This window comes from Lynx rufus, unplaced genomic scaffold, assembly GCF_022079265.1.
Source record: "Lynx rufus isolate CCGP_SWC_20201006 ecotype Redwood Valley unplaced genomic scaffold, mLynRuf1.p SCAF_5, whole genome shotgun sequence".
Lineage (NCBI taxonomy): Eukaryota > Metazoa > Chordata > Mammalia > Carnivora > Felidae > Lynx > Lynx rufus.
Window position 1 is genome coordinate 45,907,184 of NW_025814867.1, and position 17,642 is coordinate 45,924,825.

The following is a 17,642-nucleotide window of genomic DNA, read 5'->3' on the forward strand; positions in this document are numbered from 1 at the left end:
GCAATCAGGCCCCCTCTTATGTGGGGCCAGCTGAAAGTTGGTGTGATGAAAACACAATCAGCAGGGGCTAACATAGTTCTTGGTTTTGTGTGCTGAGGTATCTGAGCAAGACCTATGGCATATCCTTTTTTTCCCACTTAAAATAAATTACGCTGGAAAATCCCAGCCTCTAGAATTAAAAAAAGATGAATCATAATGTTCCCCCAAATCAATTCACATTGAATTACAAAAAAGCAACATTTAATGTAGGTTTGATCAAATTTTAAGTACAATGAAACTTCATTATATGTATTTATGTCTTAGATCGAGATTTTTCCATTTTCCTTTCCCCTAAAGGATTATCACTTAATGAAATAACTTGCTCCTTAAAGCAATGGTTCCTCCTCAGATATTTTCCTTATAAAGCGTTCCAAACCAAGGATGCCTGAGTTATATTTTGAAGTGATAAAGAAGTTTTGTTGTATTTTTGAAGGCTTTTTAATTAGTTTATCTCAGTAAAGAGGTAATCAACCCCCCTTTTCACATTTTATGAAGTGTAGGTGTTAAGTTGCTTTTTACTTGTGGAAAAGTTAGGCTGCCTTTATTTTAAATGCAGTTATTAAAACATTTTTGTATTCCCCATCAATGAAAAATTTCAGTGTACACAATAATCATAATAAAAACAGTTAGTACTTATTTTCTCTAGGTTTTACTAAAATATTTCTAAACCAGCCACAAAATATCCACACATCAAAATGATAAATTTACATCAAGACTGCAAATTTAATCTTTTCCATTGTCTCTTCTTAGTGCCATGCTTGTAACATTGATAGAAGGTGGACACTAGGCAGCTGGTAGTAAGAGAAAAAGTCCATTCTTGAATGAAGAATTCAGATACATTAGCCATTTGTTATTTTATGGTGGACAGTTTTACCTTAATGTTCATTGTTATTTGTTGGCAAAATAAAAGTGCCTTAAGTTAAAAGTTTGTTTGGAGATCAATTAACAAAATCACTATCCGTCATACTGCATTTATTTACAAGTCTTTTTTTTTTTTGCATGTCCATTATGAATTTAATATTGTAAATGTACTCAAATTCATTTACATGCCTATGGCTGCCTTTGATTAAACTTCTTCCAAAAAATAAACTCTGTCCAGGTGTTGACTCTGTTCAATTTTATTTCATTTCAGATTACCTGAATATAAGTTGTTGCATAATCACTACCCAGTGGATTCCTTGCTGTGCATTTGTATATCCCAGAATCTGAGGTTTGGGGATTCTGAATGATGAGGGTACCTCGGGGGTGAACAGGCTCAATTCCATGAGTCCTCCCTTTATTTGCCATTGAGAGCAAGGAGTGGTCAGGCATCTCCCATGTGATTTCTGGCTTGGGGACTCCCAGGGCCACACAGAGGAGCTGAAGGGCAGCTCCTGTCCTTGTGAGAATGCTCCTGGGTGGGCGATTTGTAATTCGGGGTGCGTAGGCTACAACCATTACTGGAACAGTAATCAGGGCATGGCCAACACTATTTTGAGCCTTACAAATATAGTTTCCTCTGTCGTAAGCTGTTGCGTCTTTGATGACTAAGGTGCCATTTTCATGCAATATGAATTTTCCATTAATTTGAGGCCCATCTATTATATAACCGCTTGGTGTAGTCCACTTGATAGTTGGCTTAGGGCTTCCATCAGACACACATTGCAGGGATAGAGAATCTCCACTGAAACAGTAAACTGTTCCCAGTGCATAAGTAAGAATGACTGGCTTCTGGCCAATTTCTAATACAATTAATTTTTCAATATAGCCAACTTGATTTCTTGCTGCACACCGATATTTTCCTGCATCATCTCGAGTTGTTTTAGAAATGATAAAAGAGCCATTGCTTGCTATCAGATACTGAGAAATTCGAGGTTCATTGGGAAATCTTGTGCCATTTGGTAAAATCCAGATTATTTCAGGTGGTGGGTTACCATCCACAGAGCAATTCAATGCTGTGGACTTGCCAAGCTGGGCAACTATTTTTTCGTTATATGGATTTCTGAATGTTGGTCTTCTTAGCATTTCTAATACTTCTAACTGTACCACCAGCATGCTCTCTCCTCCTTCATTCCGAGCCACACAGATAAAATCTGCTGAATCTGAAAGCCTCACATTCCTAATTTCCAAGGTTCCATTTTTATGGACTGTGATTCTGCTTCCATAGTATGGGGCTGTGAGGAAAATATTGTCTGGCATGATCCACATAATCTGAGGCAATGGTGTTCCTTCGGCTCTGCAGTCAAAGTGTTTTTTGGAATGCCTCACAGCTGTGGCTTTAATAACTGTTTTGTTTGTATACAGACCATTGATTAATGGAGGTTTGGAGATGACATCCAGTTTGTACATTTTGGTGTCATCCCCACTGGGATTTCGGGCCACACACACATACTCTCCAGAATCGAGTAGCTTCACTTTGTTGATGGACAGAGACGCGTTGGCATGAAATGTGTATCGGTCCTTAGAGAATGAAATCATATCATGGGAAGGCAGCAACCAAAATACTTTTGGTTTGGGTTCACCAACGACCTCACAGTCAAGGACCACCATGTCTCCAGCCTTGATTCGCATGTTAGTCTTGTAACCCTGCCTGATCCGTGGGGCAGCTGTTATGACCGTTAGGTGGACCTTCATTTCATCCTTCCCTAGAGTGTTCTGGGCATAGCAAGTATAATCTCCTTCCTCAGCTATCCCAACTTTGTTGAAGTATAAGGTTCCATTGTCAAAAAGGGTATACCTCCTGGTCCTGAGGCCACTGTCATCGGCTTGCATTGCATTGTTTATCATCGTTCCATCAGGCAAACTCCAAGATATCTCAGGCACTGGTGAGCCAGAAGCCTCACAATCAACTTGGAAATCTTTCCCATGAAATACCTGCTTTTTAAAATGTTGCTTGTGATAAATTTTAGCGGGTTTCAGTCGTAGGCTCACATGCATCAGTATCAGATCATCTCCCATTTTGTTTCTGGCCACACACAAGTAGTCACCGCCATCTTTTTCTGTTATTGAGCCAATAAACAAGGATCCATTTGGATAGACGTGGATGCGGCTGCCCATTCTAAGGAGAGAAGACACATTTTGAGTGTGCAGCTATTAGCAAGGGGTGAAAGGGTTGTCCTTATTTACATAGGATTAGCTTTATGGACATTTTCTTAAACTGTTGCAGTGAAATTAAAATCAGTTCTAGCTTATTGACTGTCTTCTAAGCCATTTCCTGAAAGATAAAATTGTCTCATCGAGCAGATATAATACAGTGCAAAGAATATTTCTCAGATGGACTTCAAATGTCTTTTACAATCGTGATTTTAGAAATACAATGCTGAGAATGCTAGAAATGTTGGATGCCTTAGACACATGACCTTCGTCATATTGAATGATTTTTACATATCAAATGATTATCTTGTGACTGTCAGTAGTTTCATGCATACTTGCTCAGGAAAGATGCCATACTATATTTTTTAAAAAGATTAGTAACAAAACGGAATTATGTGGTTATAAATTATTCTTTGTTATGAAGAAAGAAAATGTCATGTCAATATGAGACTCATTAGAAGCCTGCTGTTGGATCTGTGCTTTGCGGCAGCTGAAAAGTGGTCTCTGCGTTTTGTCCACTGTGCCACGCTATTTTTCTCCCTGAAGTTATCACAGCCTGCCATTACCACAGTGAACCACCAGGTGGCACATGTTTCCTGATAAAACCAAATCTAGCTTTTCAGAAAGGCCCGTGGAAAATGAATTGGCACTAAAAATGGGATCGAGATCATCCATCAGAGAACATCTATACATGTTTTTCTTCTACTTTTGTTTTTTTGGCAATGTGCCAAGCAGGCAAATGAAACAAGAAGAAAGCTTGGACAATCTTTCACAGCATAGCTGCTACCCAAGTCAAACAGCCCAAGTCACTTTTCATTCTCCAGCAAACAAGTATGGATAGTGTTGTGGTATGTTACAAAAGGTACTGTTATTTTTAAGTCTTTAAGTAGTTCCCCACTATACAGCTGAAAGTACTGATAGAGAGCCTTAGTAACTTGCCTCGGGTTACAGGGCTAGTTATCAAATTCCTTTTTCACCACCTGATATTCTTATCTAATACTTTATAAAAGCACTGATTCTTAAACTTGGGTGAATATGAAAATCGTTTATGGAGTATAAAATGGGTCCCACCTCCCTGAATTTGACTAAATTGGTGTGGAGTGTGACCTAGGCATCAGGATTCTTAGTTTTCCAATGATTCTCATGCAGCCAAGTCCGAGAACAGTGCTCTAAATCTTGGCTCTCAAAAACAGTTCTCTCATCACCTGCATTTCCTGGCTTCACTTTTCAGAGATTCTGATTCACTAGATTTGGCCAGGGGTCTGGGAACCCAGTGAGTAACAAACATCCCAGGTGACTGTAGCTCCTAAGTAACAGTTTGAGAACCAGTCTCAAATTTTAGCAGGCACTAAAATCACCTGGAAGGCTTTTAAGAACACAGATTGCTTGTTAAACCACAGACTCAGTTTCTGATTTGCCACGTTCTTAGGCAATGCTAATGATACTGGCAGGGGGACTGCATCCTTTGAGAACCTTTGATTTTTAGAGTGACCTTGTCCTGCCCCCAAATCTGGATGCAGCTGCAAGTTGTAATATAGAAGAAGAGACGATAGCGGTTTCTTTTGGTAAACTAGTATTTTTAAGAGACAAAATTGACTTTTGAAAGAAGTGGTCCCCGTGTAAAAGAAATAGAATTCTTTATGAAGATTAATAATGTACAAGCAAGTGTCTGTATTGTTTCTAAAGCAATGCTTCTCAGCCTTTATTGAGCATGTGATGCATCTGGGTATCTTTTTAAAGTGCAGATTCTGATTCAGCAGGTCTGGGGTGAGACCAGATGCTCTGCCTTGTAACAAGCTCTTAGGTCATGAGGAGGGAGGTTCTGAAGAAGAGGAAACCATTCTGTGCAGAAACAAGTCATATATGTTGAAAGTACTGGAGACAGACTGGTAGTGCTCTGAATCAAAACTGTTTTTGAAAACCCAGAAGAGGCTTTTTGGTTCAGGTGAAAAGTAGGCTTTAAGAAAGGGAAAGGGTTTTGCTTTTTTTGGTCATGATGAAGGAGTCGCAGATAAGCACAGCTATGATGAAAGTTTTCTCATTTTTAGACTCTAAAGTTGAACCTTCTAAAGCTAAGAAGTGGAAACAGTAAGGACTTTTTTTTTCTTTTTGCAATAAATTGCCCCTTTTGTTTCAGTTGACATATCTAAAGCATCTAAGAGTATCCTTACCTTTTTGAGATTAGTTGCAAAATAATAATTGAGGTGTTTAGTTAGCAAACAAGTTGAATTTCATTATAAAAGAAAAAAAATGCCAGTACCTCTCATGGGCCCATGGTAGCATCTGTGATCTTTATACACTCAGTTGCCTCTTCCACAATATGAACAATCTGTGTTCCATAAATACTCCCCCAAAACCAAATATAAATAACGTACTTAATTTCCTTGCTGTTTACCTCTGAAGGAGGTAGATACCTGGTCAAGATTTATTTTGAGGTACTAATAATGTGTTTTTAGAACACTCTCCAGACTTCCTTTCAGTTAATTTTTTAAGACTTTACTTAAATCTTTTAGTGCCCCTGGATAAGATTTCCATTTTTCCAAAATTGACTTAACATCCAATAAATGTTTTAGATCTTTTCCTTAATAACCTAAATTTTGAACTTTAGCTGTTATTCCCATCAGGAATGTAATACCTTCTTGCATTGTGCTTTCTGCACGAGTGGTGGAAACTGTATTCAAGATTACACAGAAAGTTGATTGCATTACAAAATTCCCTCCTCCCTCTTTTTGGATAGAGAAATTACAAATACTTTTACATAGTTACCATCTTAAAGCTGTCCCAAGTATGAAAGCAAATGAGATTGTTAATCTGCTTTTAACTATGTGAATTCAGTAAGAATTGAATAGCTAGCTGGCCCTTAGACTTAAACATGTAAGAAGGTTGATTTTTATATATTATTTTATATTGACCTCAAAAGGATTAGTTCTCTTCTGAAAGAGTTACTTGTATGTCCAGTCTATGAGCTCTCTCAATCTGCTGCTGGCTTCACCGTATTGCTTTTTCCATTTCAGAAACTGTACAGAAGATCATCTCAACACAAAGGTATGGTTTACCTGTGCCACTGGTCGACAACAGCTTTGGATGGTAGCCTCCAGATTATTCTGGGTTTGGGCTCCCCAATGGCTGAGCAGTTCAGTAGTAATTTGTCCCCAAAATTCACCTCAGTCCACTTCTGGGATGCAAATTCTATCCTGGGCATGGTTTCTCGCTCTTCCACTGTAAGAATTACCACTCTTCTCTCAGAGCCAGTGGTGCTGGTAGCGATGCATTCATAAGTGCCCCTGTCTGAAGAGGCTACATTTCTTATATACAGAGTCCCATTTGAAAATAATAACAACTTGGAACTTGTAAACTGCAGTGGTTTCACTTCAGTGCCATCAGAGAGGACCCAGTGAACACTGGGCTGAGGAGTCCCTTTGACAGTACAGGGCAATTTCAAACTTTCACCCCAAGTCCCTACAATGATTTGCCTCTTTTGCTCCAGAATAACAGGTGGGGCTGCAATGACTTGTATTTTGACCAGCAGTGAATCCTGGCCAGCTGAATTGCTGGCCATGCACTTGTAAAAGCCCCGGTCATAAATGCTGAGATTGTGGATGACCAACGTTCCATCAGATGTCACCAGGGCCTGCCTGTTCCCCTTAGATGATTCTGAGACCACTGTTTGGTTTGCGAGAATCCAGGAGATTGTAGGACTTGGTCTACCTTCAGCTCTGCACTTCAGTTCCACGCTGTTTCCGGAATGAACTGTGATCTCTTTGGTACGTCTATCCAGGATCCTGGGGGGATAGGAAACCACGGACAAGGTGACATGAAGGCGATCAGTACCAAGCGGATTGGATGCTGAGCACAGGTACTGTCCGCGGTCCTGAATGTCCACACTCTGTATGGACAGGGTGCCATTAGGTAGCACCTGGAATCTGCTATTCTGTTTCCCTTTAGCCATATCAAATCCTGATAAGAAAAAAGAAATTTATAGTCATAGGTCGTCAAAGTTTAAATAGAAATCAAATTCTTCAAGGGGAAGTCTCAAGAGGAAAGCTTTGGGAGGGTCTGTTAGGCTACTGAGAACAAATATATTTAAAATTAAAATTAGGCCACTTAGTGTTAAGATAAAATTGTTCCCGGAAGTTTATTTCCATAATTTTAATTTAAAAGTCATATGGTTCAACACAATGAAAAAGAGAAGGCTCTCTTTCAAATCACATTTCTTTGTATCTGCCTTCAAAACATTTCAAACTGTTCTTTTTTTTTTTTTTTTTTCCAACGTTTATTTTATTTTTGGGACAGAGAGAGACAGAGCATGAACGGGGGAGGGGCAGAGAGAGAGGGAGACACAGAATCGGAAACAGGCTCCAGGCTCTGAGCCATCAGCCCAGAGCCCGACGCGGGGCTCGAACTCACGGACCGCGAGATCGTGACCTGGCTGAAGTCGGCCGCTTAACCGACTGCGCCACCCAGGCGCCCCTTTTTCTTTTTTTTTTTTTTAAATTTTTTTTTCCAAACTGTTCTTAATTAACATGTTAAAACATATTAACCTTCTAATGAGCAAAAAACTTTATGCAGCAAATGTCAGATGAGGATATTAATCATTTCTGTATGTTGGAGAGATTTGAAACTGGTGTTCTTTGTATGTGTAACCCTGAAACATAACACAGTCTTTTCCTTGCTCCGTGACTAAAGAAGACAAAGTGTAAACAAACAGTTCCAAATACCTGATGGCACTCTGGTCCAGTGGATGGTAGGCAGGGGATTTCCAACAGCCTCACAAGGGAGAAAAGCATCTGAGTTAGCTGGAACAGTAAAACTTGCTGCTTTTCCTCCAACTATTCTGGGTCTTTCAAATGTATTCCTAAACAAAGAATCAAAGGGAAGGAGTTCAGAAGTTGCTGTTTTTTGAACTGGTGTCTTATCAAAGCCATTTTTCTTTGCAGTCTTCTGAATATCCCAATTTGATGCATGGGTGGTATCCTCTGGCAAGCCTGGAGTGGGCATAATATCCACTACTGGCTTTTTGCCTTTTTCAGCAATTTCTGGGTCTGACTTGTGCCAGAAATGGTTTTCTGACCAGGGAAAGGAAGTCAGTTTAGAATTTTGTGATTTAACTGTTACTAGTGCTGGCTTGGAAGTAGAATGAAATAGATTGGAGTAGATAAAGTGGGTGGTTCCAATCGTGACCTTGGCATTTAGGTGAACTTTGGGAGATGCTGCAACCTCTGTTGCTAATTGCTGTGGATTATCATTATGCCTAGAGTGCTCAAGTGGCTTGGCCATTGTATTTGTCATCATCCTAAAAACGGGAGTTGCCATGTTGTCTGTGACTGTACTTCGATTATTCAAGGGATGGGAGGTGGGAATTGGTATTGGAACAGCACTGCTACTCAGGAATTGTGGCACGGTTGAGTGTCTAAGGATTGTGTTCCTCGTTGCGTTCTGGTATGGTTTGCTGGGCAAAGTGATTTCAGAAACAATTCTGCTCTTCAAAGTCTGAGTACTCTCTTGGGACAGTTCTTCAATTATATCTGTCAGAGTAAGTGTTCTTGGATAAAGACCAATTGTGCTTGAAATTTCTTTTGTGTTTTCCAATGGAGAATGAGTGAAAGCAAAGACACTGGGCTTGGTTGAAGTTTCAGCTGCAGTTAGATCAGGAGGTATCATAGTAGTAGATGCAGTGAGACCAGAGCTCTGACTGAGAGCGTAGTGTGGTTCCTTCCTGTTGTTCTGAGGCTCCTTTTCTCTTTGTACTTTTTGTGTCCTGGGTCTGGCTATTTGGGTTTTACTGATAATGACTGATGCAGGGTCAGTAGGAGAAATTGTTAGCCTGGCTGTCTGTATTGATATGAAATTGGTACTTGATTCTTTGCTTGAGACATTAGGAGGTGTAGGATAAACTGATGGAAAGGGAAGCTTCTTCATTGTTGGAAGACTTAAAGGACTGTGTGTTTCGGTGGTATTTTGGTGAGTTGTAGCTGATGTTATAGATGGAATTTGCATCACATTTGCTGAGAGTTCTGTGAAATGGAAAGGAAAAACTTTATCTGTGGGTAAAGCAGGAGATGTTTTAGGAAACACTGGGGCTGTGCTTTTTGGTGAACTAAATTGATGCTGATTCTTTAACCTCTCTTTTTGGACATGGTTATTTACAAAGATCTGATGCCAGGGAATTTTCCTTCTTAAAAATCTTGTCATGGCTGTAGTAGTAGACATAGATGACTTGGTGGTGGGATCTGGGAGTGGTGAAATAATCATTGAATCTCTTTTAACTTCAATGTTATTAGACACACTTGGGTAACCATTATTTGTTATATGAGTTTTTTCCAAAGATAAGGATTTTGGGGCAGGAGTCATAACTGGCCCAGTTGGAGTCACTCGGATACTTTCAGCCCTGAAATATTTTATTGTGGGTGTTGTTCTCTCAGTATCTACATTTGGCTTGTTCTCAAAAGATGGATTGTGGATTAGAGTTGTAGACTCTTCTGCTGTGACTTGGGCAGTTTCAGCTTTGGTGAACAGGATGGAGGAAGAACTTGCAAAGGACAGTGCTGCTGCAGTAGTGGTGAGCCTTTCTCTGGGAGAACAGGATGGGCACAGCACATCAAGCTCTGTGGCTGAAAATGCAGTGGTGCTTTCTTCAGAAGCACCTCTGAGTGTAGGTCTCACAAAGCCATACCTATGCTTTCGAAGAATTGGAGTTCTATACGGGCTGATAATTCGACCCCTACCCCAAATTTTCCTCCGTCTTCCAAAGCGCCTGGATGTTGGTGGGATGTTAGTTGTAATATTTCTTGGAATCTGTAACTGAGAATGAGTAGCAGTGTATGTGCCCGAAGGTAGCTTTGAGGTGCTAAGCTTTTGAGTAATATGTGGATAGAAGTGATTGTTCCTAGGTTCACTGACTCCTGTTACAGATGTCTGATGACTATTCGTGGCATTTACATACCCTAAGAATATATCAGCTTTGCTGTTAGTACCACTCAGCATTTTGATATTGACATCTTTGGTTCCAGCCCCTGCTGCTTTTGGGAGCACACTTTGTAAATGCTCTTTTTTCTTCCCAACGTTGTCAGCTTCCTGAAATTGTGTTGCTTCAGGTGGTAGAGGAAAGATCGTGGATAAATTTTTGTTGGTTGTGCTTTGTATTTTGCTTGATATGGTTGGGTTTATATTCTTTGACATGGCTGTAGTTTTAGTAGTAGAAAATAGTTTGAAATCTATTGGTTTGTCAGGTGGTAGTATCTGTGGGCCCACAATTGGAGAGACTTCAGTGCTGGCAGTTAGACTTGTCACAATACTATCATGTATTTTTCTGGAATCAGCAGTCAATGTCCTTGCCAGAACACTAGGAGCCTTAGTTGCCAGGACCATAAATTCCTCATCTGGAGGGAGCATGCCTGAAGAGTCTACTTCTTTACCAGGTATTTTCAGGAATTGGGTGACCACTGGAAGTGGCCTTGCCGTTGTATTTTCTTGCTTCTCTTGCATAGTATTCTTTTTAGCTTTCTCCAAAAGTGCTGCCCAGTGTTGTGGGTCAATTCTCCGAGAAGAGGGAGAGAAGGGCCTCCTATAGTCTCTAAAATGTCGATTTAGTGAATCTCCTCGCCGACGGTGTATTAACCCACGATAGTTGTGCTTTTTACCTGTGCTGAAGACTTCTTTTCCAGCCTCAGCTCCCATTGGGGCAGATGTAGGGAGTTGCGCAGCCGGTGGGTCCTTAAGATGAGCAATGGGATTGGGCTCATCAAATCCAGATCCATCTGTTTCTACATTATGCTCCACTGGCCTTTGCCCTTTTGTTTTGACTGAAACTTGGTTAATCAAAAAGTCGACCCCTGATGGGTTGGCTGCTACACAACAATAATGACCCTGGTTTTTTTGGGTGACCTGTAATATTCTTAGTGTGCCATTGTTAAGAATTTGCTTGTCTCCTGAGGACTGATAGAGCATAGTGTTTCCTGGAAGAAGCCAGCTAACAGAGGCATCTGGAATACCAGAAGAATGGCATGGAAGGTCAAGTGTTTCACCAATGAAAACTGTATAATGAGCCCCATTTTCATGATAGGTCTCTATGTCGGGCTCCACCACCGTAATTCTATATGTGAGAATATCTGCATCATCATGATTGGTGCTTATGCAGTGGTATATGCCTGTATCAAAACTATCAGCCATCTGGAGTTCTAGTTTTCCACTTTTGTCTATTAGGATTCGTCCATCCTCACTAACATAAGGGGCTCTCACTTTACTCCCATCAGCCAAAAGCCACTCCAAATGTGGAGTGGGGTCCCCTTGGCCTTGGCAGTCTAGGCCAATGGTCCCACCAACCAAAATGGTGTGTTCCAGCTTAGTATTGTTATCTCTGGAAATCATGGTCCATTTGTGTTTCACTGGCCTTATTTCTGCCTTTGGTAAAGTGACTTGAACATCACTGGAGTACTGGATGTGCAATGTACTGAGTGTGGTGGCAGTTCTATTTAGCTGCAAGGAAATTTGGTCTTGCATTAACCAAGAGGGATCTGCTTTGAGACCAGCCTCTATGTCAGTAAAGATGTCTTCAGGTTTAGGAGCCACCTGTTTATATTTGTAGCAGTGTTGTGGTGTTTCAGTGAGCCAGTGGCTCCTTTCTAGAATCAGAGGAGAATCACTGTACAAAGCCAGAACTTGCCATACTGGCTGAATGTGATTGTAATCTATGTGACACACCAGAAATGTTGAAAACGATGTATTTAGCATGATATAGTCATTTTCTTCAGCGAATACAACAGATGATGTCTTTGAGGGCTTTTGGATACTGCAGACCATGTTAGCTTCATTTCCAAACTGGTCTGTCATATTCAAAGTGAGGGAGCCAAAGGGTGCCATGAAATCTTGGGGAGAGATGGACACAGGATTGCTGTCTTCCAGAATACTCAGGTTCTTTAATTTCAGGGATGGGTCGATGGTTGGCTTGGCACACAGGAAAGCTGCAGCTGGGACCATAGCTAAGGGCTTGCCTCTAGAGGTCCTGGGGTTCATGCAAAGTGGACATTGCTGAGGACTGGAGGGACTTCTGTCTTTTTTGCATTTTATTATATCTAGGAGAAATGACAATTGAGTTATTGCCAGCTGTGGCCTCTTTATGAATTAACATTTGAACATTTAAAAAAAAAAGCTTTTGCTAAAATTTGAAAGAACAATTTGGAAATTTTAGTGTTTAATAGAAAGCTTCCTACTTTTTTGTCTTTGGGTTGATTTCTAAAAAAAGATATTGTCTATATACCTTTGCACAATATTATATCCATAGTCATAAGGATTTTTGTCTGTCTTGCTGATTGCTTTATTTCCCATGCTTAGAGAGTTCCTGATATATATTTGGTACTCAGACAATACTACCTAAAAGAATAATTTCCTTATCTAGGGAAGCAAAATAATATGCTTATGTTTCTTACTTTTTACTAACAGGAGTTCAGTTCTATTTCCTCATCATAATGTTTTAAGAGTCATAGAACGTCACTGTTCTTTAAAAGATAAGCTGTTTATCTAATGTTTTACTAAACATTTAAAGAAGAGTTAATACCTGTTCCTCTCAAGCTATTCCAAAATATAGATGAGGAAGGAAAGCTTCCAAACACATTCTAGGAGGCAAGCATTACCCTGATCCCAAAACCAGACAGCACAAAACAAGAAAGTTACAGGCCAACATCCTTGATGAATATACATGTAAAAATCTTCAACAAAATATTAGCAAACTGCATTTAGCACTACATTAAAACAAATCAAAACCACAATGAGATACCAGCTCACACCTGTCAGAATGGCTAAAATTAAGTCAGGAAACAACAGATGTTAGCAAGGATGTGGAGAAAGGGGAATCCTTTTTGCACCACTGGTGGAAATGCACACTGGTACAGCTACTCTGGAAAAAAGTGTGGAGTTTCCTCAAAAAATTAAAAATAGAACTACCCTATGACCCAGCAATTACAGTACTAGGTATTTATACAAAGGATACAAAAATGCTGATTCGAGGGGGAACATGCACCCCAATGTTTATAGTAGCACTATCAATAGTAGCCAAATTATGGAAAGAGCCCAAATGTCCATTGACTGATGAAGGATAAAGAAGATGTGGTGTGTGTGTGTGTGTGTGTGTGTGTGTGTGTGTGTGTGTGTGATGGAATATTACTTGGCCATCAAAAAGAATGAAATCTTGCTATTTGCAACAATGTGGATAGAACTAGAATGTATTATGCTAAGTGAAATAAGTTGGTCAGAGAAAGACAAATATCATATGATTTCATGTGGAATTTAATAAACACAACAGATGAACATAGAAGAAGGGAAGGAAAAATAAGATAAAAACAGAGAGGGAGGCAAACCATAAGAGACTCTTAAATACACAGAAAAAACTGAGGGTTGCTGGAGGCGATTTGAATGGAGGGATGTGCTAAATGGCTGATGGGCATTAAAAAGGGCACTTGTTGGGATGAGCACTGGGTGTTGTATCTAAGTGCTGAATGACTAAATTCTACTCCTGAAACCATTATTACACTATATGTTAACTAACTTGGATTTATATAAAATTAAAAAAAAAAACAACAAAAACAAACCAAAACCACAAATACATTAAAAGAACCATTCACCATGATCAAATGGGATTTATTCTGGGGACACAAGGATAATTCAATAGTCACAAATCAACCAATGTGATAAACTACATCAGCAAAACAAAGATTAAAATCATATCATCTCAACAAATAAATAGAAAACATTTGACAGAATTATCTGTTCATGATAAAAACTATCAACAAAATGGGTGTAAAGGAAACCTACCTCAACAGAATAAATGCCAAATATGACAAATCCACAGCTAAAATCATTCTTAATGATAGCTTTTCCTCTAAGATCAGGGACAAGACAAGGATGTCTACTCTCACTGCTTTTATTCAACACAGTCCTCTTTGGAACTCCTACTTGCAGCAGTCAGGCAAGATAAAGAAATAAAAGGCATCCAGATTGATGTGGAAGAACCAAAAGTGTCACTGTTTGCAGGTGACACTCTATGTAAGATATCTTAGTACACCAAAAAACTATGAAAACTGATCAATGAATTTAGTGCAGTCACAGGATACAAATCTAACATACAGAAATCAATTCCATTTCTATATAGTAATAATGAAGTAGCAGAAAGACAAATTAAGAAAACAATCTCACTTGCAATTGCCCCCTAGATAATAAAATACCTAGGAATAAACTTAACCAAGCAGGTGAAAGACCTGTACTCTGAAAGCTATAAAACATTGATGAAAGAAACTGAAGGCAACATAAAAAAATATAAAGATATTTCATGCTCATGGATTGGAACAATTAATATTAAAATGCCTGTACTAACCAAAGCCATCTACAGATTCAATATAGTCCCTAACAAAATACCCATATTTTTCACAAAATTAGAACTTCTACTACTACAATTGTAGGGCACCACAAAGACCCCAAAGAGCCAAAGCAATCTTGAGAAAGATGAACAAATGACACCTGCCAACAAGTGTTGGTGAATATGTGGAGAAAAGGAACACTCGTGCTGTTGGTGGGAATGCAAACTGGTGCGGCCACTGTGGAAAACAGTAGGGATGTTCCTCAAAAAATTAAAAACAGAATTGCCATGTGACCCAACAATTCCACTACTGGGTGTTTACCCAAAGAATAAAAAAATACCAATTCAAAAAACTCCATACGCACCTATGCTTATTGCAGCATTATTTACAATAGTCAAGATTTGGAAGTAACCTAAGTGTCTATCAATACAGGAATGAATAAGGAAGATGTGGGATGTGTATATAATGGAATATTAGCCACCAAAAAAGGATGAGATTGTGCCGTTTGTGACAACATGGACTCCAAACCCTTCAGTTTGTACTCCAGCATGACAGGTGATGCTACATACATTTGGCTCAGCGACTTCAGTGAATTCTACAATCTAAACTGATGCAAAGGAAGTAGCTGGCAAGCCTGACAACCTTTGAGCACTCATAAGAGGCTCTTCTCAGTCACCTACTTACCAACCAGCTATGACCCTTAATCTACTTACCAGTACCCTGGGTTCAAACCCCACTGTAGCAAAAAACACAGCAGACTTCTGGTTTAATTAAACCTGATCACAGAATTATGCTCACATCTTGGATGCTTATTATTGCTAGCACCTGGGCCAGAGTTAGCAGGCCCTGGGCATCAGGTATTTCACCTCAGATGTAGATCTTATCCTGTTACTTGGTTCCCTCAATCGCAATAAGTTTCAGTGACACAGAAATGCTTTTCATTCCTCAACCCTGACATGCCTTACTAGGCTCTGGCATATGCTGGTCCTTCCACTTCCCATCACTTTCTGTCTGACATTCCCTCTTGCATCAATGTCTAACTACTTATGTCCTTCACGACCCAGCCACAAAACCACTTTTGGGTGGGCTTCCTGCTTTATGCTGTTTTTGTACCTTCCACTTCTATCCTACTCCTCATCTGCCCACTAATAGAATGAACTTGTCTAGTTTTCTGCCTTCCCACAAGACTGTAAGCTCCATACTTGTTTATCTGTATGCCCCCAGCCTTAGCCAGTGGATGCTCAGAAAAGATTGGAGGGAAGGATGAAGGCAGGCAGGCTGGCCTAATTCTAAGGTCATATTTCTTCCACATTTTAACTTGTAAATTGAGATGTGTCTTAAAATTAAAAGTGTTTTACAGTAGTAACTGACCTGCTGGCAGTCTTGATATGGGAACCACTACCACCCACTGACCAGTGTCTTGGATACTTATATTGTTTTCTCTTTAACTGAATTACAAGCACTGTTGGTACTACATATATTGTCACTTAAAAATGTTTGTATTAAGATTATACTATGCTTTTGGGTCACCTGGGTGGCTCAGTTGGCTGAGCATCCTACTCTTGATTTCAGCTGAGGTCATGATCCCAGGGTTGTGGGATTTTAAGATTTTCTGTCTACTTCCTTCCCCCCTCCCCCCCCCCCCGCTCATGCTTGCTCACATTCTCTCTAAAATAAAAATAATAAAAAAGAAAACCCCAACTTAAAAAATACTACACTATGCTTTAGCACTAAAACAAGATGTTATTAGGTAGGTAGAAAGTCCTGAAAACAGAGAAGCTGGACAAAAATTTGATTTTTGTAAAACAAATGTTTATCAAAGAAATAGCCACAAACCCTTATTTTATAAAGAAGCAACATGAAGAGCTTTGTGGAACCTAAGAAGGGAAGATACCCACAAATAGATAAAGCTGCGTTACACTGGACTACTGAGATATGTGTAAAAGGAGGATCTATCACATGCTAAGTAAAGCAACTGAAGACATGAGAACCTATGTCCAAGAATCTCTCAGAATTGATCAAAAAATGTCAAAGCAAAAGCTGATGTGACTAATTCATAAATCTTATAGAGTTATCATTAAGGCATCTCAGTTAAAAGGAGAACACTTTATTTAGACATGACTGAAAGATGTTAGTGCTAATGGGTTTGGCTAATCATATATGTCTGTGTGTGTGTGTGTGTGTACAATTTGGGGATATATTAAGATCATAGGTAGGTGGTGGACTCGTTTGTATTCACCTTTAAAATAGTTAATTAATTGAAGCTTAGTTTAACAAAAATTGAGTACCTACTATGTTGTAGGCACATTCTAGGGGCGAGGGATAAATAAATCAGACATAGGAAAGGTAAAAGACATTTAATACTAATCAATATAATGTTTTCCATTCAGGAATAGAATTGTGGACCAAGTGGTGAAATGATCACAGTTGGCCCTTGAAATGCCTGGGTCCACTTATATGTGAATTTTTTCAATAAATAAACTGGAAAAATTTTTGGAGATTTGTGACCATTTGAGAAACCTTACAGATAAACCACATAGCCTAGAAATGTTGAAAACATTTTTTTTAGGTATGTCATGAGTGCACAAAATATGCACAAATCTATTATAAAAAGTTAAAATGTATCAGAACTTATGCACACACTTAAAGACCATATATGGCACCGTTCACAGTTGAGAGAAATGTAAACAAACATAAAGGTACGGTATTAAATCATAACTGCATAAAATTAAGTGTAGCCACTTTCTATTGTGCTATTGAGGTAAGCTCAAGTGTTACAAGAATCTTGTGATACTATTCATCTCTGGTGCATTTCATCTCTCCAGTAAATTGCATACTGCAGTAAAAACTGATTTCTCATGGTTCTCATCTATTTTTCATCATGTCCATTGCAATACCATAATCCTTGAATAATACCAATGGACCCATACAAGGTGCCACTTGGGATGCTGGAAGTGCTCCCCAGAAGCAGAGAAAAGTTATGACTTTACAAGAACAAGTTAACTGCTTTGATATGAGGTTTGCGGCTGTGATTACCTGCCACTTTAACAGAAATCCAGCGTAAGGAGCTTTGTAAAAAAAAAAAAAGAAGAAGAAGAAGAAAAGAAAAGGAAATCCCTGAAGCTGTCACTGCAGCTACACCAGCAGGCATGAAAACCTTGCACTTTTTGCACCATGCCTTTT

General features: G+C 39.3%; 1 protein-coding gene across 1 annotated transcript in view; it reads right to left on the bottom strand.

Moving 5' to 3' along the window:
• Positions 1 to 1,167: 1,167 nt before the first annotated feature.
• Positions 1,168 to 17,642, bottom strand: part of IGSF10 (immunoglobulin superfamily member 10) — a 77,691-nt gene continuing 61,216 nt past the window's right edge. Inside the window, exons 4-6 of the mRNA XM_047099824.1 lie at positions 7,830 to 12,182; positions 6,168 to 7,068; positions 1,168 to 3,076 (exon numbers count right to left, since the gene is read on the bottom strand). Coding sequence (XP_046955780.1) covers positions 1,168 to 3,076; positions 6,168 to 7,068; positions 7,830 to 12,182 — 7,163 coding nt within the window. The remainder of the gene's footprint in view (positions 3,077 to 6,167; positions 7,069 to 7,829; positions 12,183 to 17,642) is intronic.